We start from the raw sequence: 11234 nt of genomic DNA on the forward strand, positions 1-11234 counted from the left end.
ACTTTCATTCAGATTTGTTTTACAACGAGCAATTAGTCTTTTAAAATTAAAACATAATGTATCAATTTTCAATAGTTCATGAGTTGTGGACATTTTGCAAACAAGTTTTGATGGGGAGTATAGTTTTACTAGACTAACTTGTAACTTGCCAAGATAAAGTATCTGAACTTTGTAAACAAAAACTTATTAAACAAATATCAATACAAACTTTATTGTAATATTAGGTACTTTGGAATATTTAGAATATTTGAATATTTGGAATACTTGAATAATTCATAAATCTTATTGAAGGTGATCCTGGCTTCAGATTTCAAAAATTGTTCAAAAGATGTGGACATGTGACATTTAATTTTTGAGATGTGTCATTGAAGTTTAGTGAGTACATCTGAGATAAGAAGTTAAACAATATCTAAAATCTTCTATGGACACTTTAAAATTCATGATAAATTTAAGATACAAGTTTCTTGATGTACACATCTGAAAATGTGATGAAAAGCTTAATCCTTAGTGCAATTTATTAATTCACCCTAAGGATCACATCCTATATAACCAACAGTTTAATACTTGTTACTGTCAATAGGTACAGATATAACCATATTAATTCTAGTTCAATTTACTTTGAAAAATCCTTCCATTCCATGAAATCCTGAGTAGAGAATTTAAATGTAATTGCCTTCAAATCATAACATATTTATCAGTTACATTGTTTGACTTATGTGTAGTACTTTAGCATTAGAAGACAAAGGAAATTATAGTTCTATATATCCCTCTAGTTCACTAACTACCTAGGTATTTTATAGCAGTGATAGTTTTGGAAATCAAGTGGAAAAGCAACATAAGTACTAGGGTTTTGGAAATTTATCTCTATTCAGATTTCTCTGAGCTACTGATGACTGAATATTATTATAAAACTTAAGGATTATATGGGCTAACATTTATATAGAAAGGTTAGCTGGTCTCAGCCATCTCCCCTATTTGCTAAAGTTTCTTCTGGATATATACTTATTTCAAATGCCAATTGATTGACAGTTACAACAGTGGATACACAGGTTGGAGACTTTCAGTAGTTCCCATTTGATTGATGGGAATTGAGTCATAAGAAATATAACTATTATATTTTGGGCTCATACTTCAATATTTTGCACTATATGCACTAAAAAGGTGAATAAAAACTTTTTATCATTGTATTTAAGACTTTAAAATCCAATAAAACTGCTAAAAAATGTGAGCCTTAAATAAGTACAAGCAAGTCATATTATATATGTTGTGGCTCTTGGGGAAAGGCACAGTAACAAACCCATAACTCTCTTGCACTGTGTATATGTGTGTGTGAAAGTGCATGAGGGTTGCTTGCCCTCCTATTAACCTATATAAGTGCCATTGAAGCTGTTAGAAAAATTTTAGTATAGGACAATTTTCATGATATACTATTATAGTAATACTTAAAATGGTCTTGAGAATTCTAATACTTAAAAGATGATGAACCCATTCTGTGTTGTATAGATAGATAGATAGATAGATATAGATATAGATATATAGCCATATATATCCATACATAATTTACAATATGTTACTTAAATCCAATATTGCTTTTTGCAAAGAATTTTAGTATAAATTCTGGTGATTTGTTTTCTTCATTAAAAAGGCCAACAAGAAGATATGTGCTTCAGCTTCATATGTAATAAAATAAGTAACTAGATGCATACACATACGTAAGAGAAGTAAAATTTACTAGTCCATCCTTTATGCTAATTGAGCAAAAAGATAAAGAAAAATTGAGAAATTTTACTTGAAACTTTTGATTAAATGAAATTGTCAATTAATAGTAAAAAAAAAAGTTTTGGTGAGTTTTGAATTAACCGCTAATCAATTTTTATAATGGTTAAATAGTTTGACTCTGGAAAAGAATTTAAAAAAAACAAAACATGATTCCTGAAATATGAATAGAAAAACTTTAAATGTCCACTCCTTTTCAAAGGGCTATTTTCAAAGTCTAGCCTACAGAGAGAAGGTTAAAATAATTGATTTAACCTTTGGATTCACAGGATTACCATAGCATTGAGACTTACATATGTCTTTGATTTCCAGTAAAGTGAAGTTCACATTGTCTTGGAAAAGCCCATTTCATTGAATGATGGAACATTTGTCATTTGTTTAAAACCCCAAATCTATTTTTGTATATGTGTATGATTCACATAGGTTGCTCTGAAGATTGTATTTTACCACAAATCCTTAATGAAAGATCAAATGATTTTTTTTTAAACATTTCAGGACAAAAGTGATATGCTTGACTCATGCTATCAAGGTACTGAAGTTATGCATCAACTTTAGAAAAATATTTTAGCTGTATTACATACATTTAACAAAAGCAAAAGTATATTTGACTGGATATTTCTGAAGGATAATTTCTAAGTGACTGCTGAAATTTACACAGAGTTCTCACGTTTTCTTCCCCCACAAGAATCTAAATCAGATTGGTTTAGAGGAAAAGCTAGCATACCCTATTTTTCTAATATTATCACTTCTCCAGATGGTCCTGAACATATCTACTAGATTCCTTTTTCCTAGAAAGTAAAGAGGTATCTTAGTAGATATGTGTGGTGTACATACACTACAAAGGCTCCCTTCTTGCTTTTACTTCCTTTTCTTTCTCATTTAACATATCAAATCTCTTTCATCTCCCACCAGGAAGGAAGACAAGTAGAATGTGAGCACAGTGATTGCCTGAAACTTCATCTTGGCAACCTGAGCAATGAGAGAGTTAATGGTGGATCTTTGAAAACAAGTGACCATGGGAAATTAAGGTTGGCAGGGATTTAACTCTTGATGAGTCATGCTTGAGTATTTTTAAGGGTAATATAAGGATGTTATAAGTGTGTTTGACATCTAAATCAGGAGAAAAAAGAAAAAGCTAAAAAACATCTCCATTATGGTTTTGGAAGCTAAATACTAACAATTGGCTACCAGACATTTGCTTTGGTAAAACAAGTAAGCATGTGGTTAAAGGGGGCAGGGTAGGGGTGGGAGGGGTGGGAAGTGGACAATGGTAAACCAATAAAAAAAGACAGAAGAAAAACTACTGGGACCATTTCTTTTATTCTCCTTGCTGTTGTCCATTTCACAGTTTGTTTTGCCAAATTACCAAGCTCCTGGAGTGTCAATAGAATTGTCATATAACTGTGGGAGTAGTTTTGGGTTTTGTATTTTTTTTTTATTTAGAGGAAAGCAGAATGACTGTGATGGATGCCATTGCTCAAAGAGGTTTACAATGTGACTGTCAAATATTTACATCTCCTCAATGTATACAGCTGCTTCATGAGGCAAGTTTAAAGTATATGTTTAAAATAAAGGAGTATTTCAATTAAATTCAATGTTCAGGATCAATATATGGACACTATGGGTTCCTTGTCTATAATGCAGAATAATATATTACTATGGAAATAAGACTCTCACAAAATAAGGAAGCATAATCCTATAATTTTCACTTTTTCTTTTCTTTACCAAGTTATTGATCATTTAGACAACTATCTCTTAATCAGGAAGACTTTAAAAATTTTACTTATTTCATTTTTGGTAACCTAATGATATAGTATGTAGCCATTCACATCTTTGAAAAGTAAGTAACATGTAAAACTTTTTTAGAGATTATCAACTTGGAAAAAGTGAGCCATCAATTTGAGACTTATTTGATGAACTCTGAAAAATAAAAGACAAACAAAAAGCACAAATTCTGTAACATTATATACTCTTATTAAAGACTGTTTTTATAGAAAAAAGAGATTTAATTATTTGGTGTCATATGACAATAAAAAACTTTTGCATATAAATTGCAACTGCTAGTTGATGTTATCTATTCAAAACTAGAGAGAATATTAGAGAAAAAACTTATTTTCTGATTTAGAATATTTTGTCTGGTTCATATTAAATCCAAAAAACATAACTAATAGGTGTTTAATTTTCTAACCCAGAGTGTGAAAATTACTTTCTCTTCCTAGTTGACAACCTCATTTACACTAGATCACTCAGAAAGAATGCTTCCATTATGTGAAAATTTTCTCTCTCTCTATATATACACATATATACATAAACATATTCTCTCTGGCTTAACAGTCAGAAAACATTCAGCAAAGAGACATCTCTACACACCTTCTATAGTTTTAGTTTAACTTATAACTAAAATGTAACATAATCAAAGCTTCTCAGTGCCCCACCCCCCTAATTCTTGAAACCTGAGAATTAAAAGAAATCAACACCTTAGGGAGTTAAACTACTTGAGTTAGAACAGTTTAATGTTCAACTCCATTTAACAACACCTGAGTTACAGAAATTCTTTTTATTGCCATTAAAAGTAATAATATCATTTTGGAATAATTTTAATATTTCTTGACAGATCATTCTATGAAATCTATCAAAATACATGTGGATCACATATTTCCTTAAAATATTCATTTCAAAAGGAGCACTTATATGAAACTATAACCAAATAAAGTACCATGTAATAAATCTTTTTTCCTTAAATTTATACTTTTTTAATAAAGAATTTCACATAAGTAGCTATGTAACTAGGAAAAAATGTCTCCTCAATTCTTACTGAAGAACAAATAGAATTAAATAACATTATATTTCAAAGGCAAGCTTTACACCAATTAGTCAAATATGCAGCCTTTTCTACAACCATAACACACTCTGAAAAAAACTAGTCTGTTCTCTCCAGTTTATATTCTCTTGGCAAACCATGATCTCCTGCTTATGTTAAGCATCTGATTGTCAGATTTGAGCAAACTGAATATTCATGATGATGATTAACCATTTAGTGTCTAAAACTAAGAAAATCCAATGCCAATTAGTATAGGTGAGGTATGCACTTCTACAAGGAAACTGTTTCTTTTACATTAACATTGTGTTAAGAAATATTTTAATAAAAGTAAAGTTATAAAAATTAGCAGAATATAAGACATCATAAAATATACAGATCAGCACGTACAGGGCATGCAGCTTGCTCTTCTGAGCAAATGTGATTAAATGTTCTTTGTTTGCATTTAAATTGTCACATATCGAAAAGAAGACATTTTTTTCTTTTAATAAAAGTGTTCAAATCATCTCAGGCATATACACAGAATCACATAGGCTTTCCAGGTTCAACTAAAGAGATGGTTTAGGCTTGGAAGAAGGGGTGGGGGAGGCATTACTCAGCTAGCCAAATAAAAGAAGAAAGAGAAAAAGAAAAAAAGATTTACCTTTGTAGGACAGTTTCAGCCTTGGTACATTGTTCTTTCCATTTTGATAGTTTGCTCTTGCTGTAAGTAATACTCCCCAGAACAGACAGACAATCCCAGTGAACCAGCCCATGTTGCAGGAGCTGCCGTTCTCTCTGCTGCTTTAGTCTTCTTCCTTCCTGTATTGTGCGGCCAAAGAAGTTCAAAGAATCTGGAAACTGGAGGTAACAGGTGATTTAGGTCAGTTTCATTCATAAATGCTGACAATCAAGACCTCATGGCAACACTAGCACCTCTTCTTCTGGAACAGTCACTGAAGCACAGAAACTTCAAACCCTCAAAAAAAAAAAAAATCCAGCCAGGCACGGGATAATGAGGTACAACTGTTGTGTGGAAAAAGAAAAAGGGGAAAAAAAATAATAATAAAGAACATAACAAGAGCTGCTGCAGTGGTGGTTAAGGAGCAGTTCCTTTTATCTATGCTCCTCTGATAGCTGGTGTGAGCTCTAATCCTGCTCCCTGCTTCACTCGGCTCCCGGGAAGCAGAATGAAAGGGAAACGAGAGAGAGAGAGAGAGAGAGAGAGAGAGAGAGAGAGAGAGAGAGAGAGAGAGAGAGAGAGAGAGAGAGAGAGAGAGAGACACGCAGAGAGAGGCAACAGAGAGAGGGGCAGCAGAGAGAGGCAACACAGAGAGAGGCAGAGAGAGAGAGAGAGAGAGAGAGAGAGAAAGAGAGAGAGAGAGAGGAGAGAGAGGAGAGAGAGAGGAGAGAGAAGAGAGAGCAACCCGTGAGCAGAGCAGACTTTTCCTGTACACATGTAGGGAGAGATGATACAGGATCCCGCAGACAGGTTTCCCCAACACTCACTAGACCCGCTGACAATAGGAGCGCAGGCAGCTCAACCCACTCCCCTTCTCTCCTGTCACACAACATATGCAAAAAACATCTCCTAGAGATTAGAGCCCGGAGCAGAACCCTCCAGCATGCCTGTGAAAGGCATGGGGCTATAAATTTACTTCCCAAGGCAAGCGTTGTTTTATAGCCAATTTTTTTTTTTCAGGGGGTGCAATTTGATTAAAAAAATCTGAATTCTGCTACCTACATAATTTACAATCCATGCTCATTAAACAATCTTGTCGAACTTGTGGTGTGTGTGTGTGTGTGTGTGTGTGTGTGTGTGTGTGTGTGTGTGTGTGTGTGTGTGCATATCTCCTTCTCATCAGTATAACTTTAACCACTGAAGGTTTTAAAGCCTTGTTAGTGGAGATCACCCCCTCCTCCCAAACCCCTTAGGCTCAACCACCGGGCTTTCCCCTACCCAATGCAATTTCAGTGAAGAAATTCCTAGTAAAGCCCATTTCAACAATCAGTTCAAGACAAATATAGGTCCGCTGAGAATTATAAATTACAACAGGGGACTCTCAAAAGGATACTCAGAATTTAAAAACATCTATGGTTTTCCAGCTTCTGGAATGCTCTGGCTTACATTTTTAATGCATCACATCTCGTTAATTAAAGCCACTTCTCTAGTTTTGGTTTAAAGGGCAGTGGAATATGACAAAGTTCACAAAAGTTCCTGCTGAGTGTCAAAATCGAACATTAAAAAAAAAAAAGAATATTTCGGATGTCTTCATGAGATGGTGAATATTGATTACTAAATTTTCTGTGGAGCACACTCAAGTTTTCAGAGTTTTATACAAATACCATTAGCTCTTTCCAAAACAGGTTTGTGTCTGTGGTGTCTAAATTATCTCTCTCTTTTTCTTTATTCTTCCTCAGAAATGATATTATTATTATACAATCTGAGAGGAGGAGTTATATTAAATTTAACAAGAAAAAAAATTTTCCTTTCTTTCTCTGTCTCACATTTCTTACCCCCTCCCAGCACTCCTGTTGAAATAAATAAGAGATAATTTCACTTCATATGTGTGGACATTTCTTGTCAGAAAAGAGAAGTTTATTATCATTAAAAAAACAACAACAACAACAACCAAAGTATTTACCAGAATTTGTTTCAAATTCTAATTTATAAAAGCAAACAAATAAACAAACAATAAAAATCCAAGTCTTGGCAGCCTTCATTTCTTAAAGTGTACAGACCAATAGGGTGTAAAATTCTCTCTCTCTCTCTTTCTCTCTCTCTCTCTCTCTGTTTATGTGCCTGTAGGTGGAGAGGGAAGAAGGACCTATGGGGAAAGAGGGGGAGAAAGGGGAGGAGAGAGTGTCTTTACTTCATAGATTGATTTATCAAACACATCTTATTGTATTTGTCAGTTTCTGCAAGCCTATTGATCAGTTAGTATTGTTAAGAAAATAAAATCCAAAAATACTGTTGATCTTACTGATTCCCACACTTGTTATCCTGTGCCCTTTCATGCTTTGGGCAATGGATTAAGACTTCTCAGGACAAGAGGCTTGCCTGTATTCCATGGATTACTTTATAAATACTCATTCTGCAGAGGAATTCATGTCACTCCGGGATTATTTAAACCATCAGGCTAATGAATTGTCCTTTTGAACCATCACCTATTATTATGTAAGAACTTTAAATAGTTTCACTATTTTCATTAACTTTACATGTTTTCATGCATTTATAATTATACTTCTTGATACTTCGAAGAATGGGTTTATTTTGTCAAAACTAAACAGGATTAGCAATCTCTCAATACCATCTGTTCCACCTGGGTCTTTTCATATATTCCAGGAAAAAGTGAAAGGCTGAAAGCCAATTCACATAAAGTTGATAATTATTTAGCTTTGTTGTTTCACTTAATCTCTACAATTTTTTTTACTATTTTTATATTTCCCCCAAAGGCCAGATAGACTCATAATTATATCTATGTTTAAATTTGTTTTAATTTTCAAAGCAATAATAGTAAACTTAAAGATGGAATACTTGTCTTAGATTAATTCTAAGTAGTAAGAAGTTCACACATATAGATACATTACCTGTGATTAAAAATGGAAAAAAGACACAAAAAAACCAAAAGCCTGTGTATCTGAGAAAACCGGAAACATTATATTGCCCTTTCTGTAAAGAATCTTGTAAGTATATCTGAAATAAGTTTTGTTCATTCATCTAACCATTTAATTTTTAATTCTATTCTGATCTATATTATGTATGATAATTAAGAGTATTTGCAATTTTGAGCTCCCTATATCTCCTAACATTTCAAGTTTTCAGATAAAAACTACCTCTGCCACAGTGTCCAGTTTGAACAAGTGTATGCTTCTGTATACATTTTTGTCAAATAAACCAGAAGTTTTTAATCTGACACCTCTCAAAACTGACATGAATTACTACAAATGAAAATTTTCTGGATGCTGTACTTGCAATTCCAGAGAAACACGATTTCTCACTTCACAACAGGATGAGAAACTCTTAACTCGTTAATTCAATAAAAACCTCTATCATCAGAGATGATGAGAAGGCACATGTGAAAGTATTCCTTCATTCTTTTTACCGGATGAAAAGAATGGAGATGTATGCGCGCGCGTGTGTGTGTGTGTGTGTGTGTGTGTGTGTGTGTGTGTGTGTGTGTAGCATGCTATGCACTGTTATTAGGACAGATTTTGAAGTGAAAATAACATGTAAAGCAGAAATTGTTGTTCTAATTGGTGAGATGACATTCTAATTACTAAGTTATAAATATCTGAAGTCAATCTGAGTAGCAGGTAAAGACATCTGCTGTGTATGTACATAAAAGACTATAAAGAAAATGTATATTTAGATATATTTAAAAGATAACACATATAACATGCAGTGGAAGTTATGGTAAATTTGATTAAACCAGCTCACTTCTTCCTCAACCCTCATTGCATTGTGATTTGAGGAAGTAATTCCCCAGAAGCCTCAGTGGCCCACAGCAGGAGATGACCTCTTTAAGGGAAGTTATTCAGTTAGGAATTTTAGAGTACCGTGGTGAATCGATTCTCCTAAGAGATATGATCATGAATGGAATAAACCTACAAATACATTTTAGGGTTTATTTGTTTTTTACCCCAAGGTGATTTTTGATTCAGTCATGTACACACACACACACACACACACACACACACACACACACACACACACACACACACTGCTTTTCTATCTTATAATTTTATTTTCTGCTATTCTTTTTCCAACTCCATGCTTCCTAATAAGGAATAAGTTGAGAAAGGACGAAGATCAACTGAACTATAATAATCGTTGCACATTTGCCCAATTTCTCTTTCCCATGTTCAAAATTATTTTTAATAATTTTTGGGATAGATGCAAATTGAATCTTCTCCCTTTTATCTCAAAGATAGTAGCATGGGTAAATAAAGTCTTTAGGGGATCAGACCAAACCTTTATAATTGAGAGAACTATATATTTGGTATACTACTTTTTCTATTCAAAAGTGATAAGGAAGTATAAGAACTACTATAGCAAGGATGGAAACTGGGGGTGGTAGGTTAAAAACAATGTTTCAGAAATGCAATTATCCTTTGCATAATCCGACCCTGTGAATGCCTTTAGTACAAGCAACTTGTAAAAGCAAGAATTGAGTGAAGGAATTGGTAAAATGCAAAGAGAATTCCATCTCTATAAAATCATTAGCCCCTCCCTTTCCAGTCCATTCCCTCAGGAGCAGAAACTCACAAGGCAACTTTGTTTCTCCTGATTATTGTAACACTTTGGGGGGGGGGGAGGGAAACTGTGTTCTTTTCAAATGAGTTGAAATTTTAAATATCACATCAATACAAAAGGAGACTGGAAACAGTCCAAAGAGTCTCATTAATTGTGACTGAAAATTTTAAGGAACATGAAGATCATTTTATGACTGTCAGAAATAAGAGGGTTTTTTTTTTGTTTGTTTGTGGGTTTTTGTGTTTGTTTTGTTTTGTTTTTGCCAGTTCTTGGGCTTGGACTCAGGGCCTGAGCACTGTCCCCTGGCTTCTTTTTGCTCAAGGCTAGCACTCTACTACTTGAGCCACAGGGCCACTTCTGGCCTTTTCTGTTAATGTGGTGCTGAGGAATTGAACCCAGGGATTCATGCATATGCTAGGCAAGCACTTTACCCTAAAGCCACATTCCCAGCCCCAGAGTTTTTGTTTGTTTGTTTGTTTACTTGTGAACTGTCCTTTCTTTGAGGAGTTCGTCTAGTAACATTTTATTTAGGTTAGTGCACTTGAGTAGGGGATGGAAGACAATGAGTGGAGACAAAGTGTCAGTTCAGGTTCATATTCCACATTGCCAAAAGTGACTACAATCTAGACTTAGATAGGTGGTTTATCACTTCTTTTGTGAATACACTTTTTTGAAATGTCTTCTTAAATCTATCAGACATAACAATGCTTCAAAAATGCTCACAATTGTGCAGTGGCTTATTTCTCTTTATTAGATTCTCTGGTAAGTACCTGCAATGTGCCTGAGGATGTGAGCATTTTAGAAACAACAGCGCACTGAGAATACCTGCCTTGTTTGTAAGTGACAGTCTCCACCTTAACTTAAAATGAACAAGCAAGTTTTCAAGAGGGACAAAAATCCCATTGTTCATGCTGATGAGGCCAGTGAGGAGAACAGCAAAGCATCTGTGGAATACAAATCAAACCTCAGGTTGACTGCTGAGTGTTCCACGATGTGAACTTACTAGTTATTTGTGTTCAGTAAAGGCACCTCATACACCTCACTTATTATATAAACAAGCAGATCTATTCTAAAGGGTTCTGAAGGATTACTTTGTATCTGACTTGGACAGAGAGGCATTAGTTTCTCTTAGTGAACCACAGAGACAATCTATCTACCTACCTACCTACCTATCTATCTATCTATCTATCTATCTATCTATCTATCTATCTATTTTTTTTTTTTTTTTTGCCAGTCCTGAGCCTTGGACTCAGGGCCTGAGCACTGTCCCTGGCTTCTTTTTGCTCAAGAGTATCACTCTACTACTTGAGCCACAGCACCACTACTGGCTGTTTTCTACAAGTGTGGTGCTGGGGAATCAAACCTCATCTATACGGGACTAGCACTCTTGCCACTAGGCAATAT

General features: G+C 34.3%; 1 protein-coding gene across 1 annotated transcript in view; it reads right to left on the minus strand.

The window, feature by feature from the left end:
• The window catches only part of Sema3a (semaphorin 3A), a 188042-nt gene extending 182299 nt beyond the window's left edge, over window positions 1–5743 (minus strand). Inside the window, exon 1 of the mRNA XM_048339923.1 lies at window positions 5238–5743. Within this exon, the coding sequence (XP_048195880.1) occupies window positions 5238–5349 (112 nt within the window). The 5' untranslated portion in view covers window positions 5350–5743. The remainder of the gene's footprint in view (window positions 1–5237) is intronic.
• Window positions 5744–11234: the final 5491 nt, after the last annotated feature.

This window comes from Perognathus longimembris, chromosome 2, assembly GCF_023159225.1.
Source record: "Perognathus longimembris pacificus isolate PPM17 chromosome 2, ASM2315922v1, whole genome shotgun sequence".
NCBI classification, from domain to species: domain Eukaryota; kingdom Metazoa; phylum Chordata; class Mammalia; order Rodentia; family Heteromyidae; genus Perognathus; species Perognathus longimembris.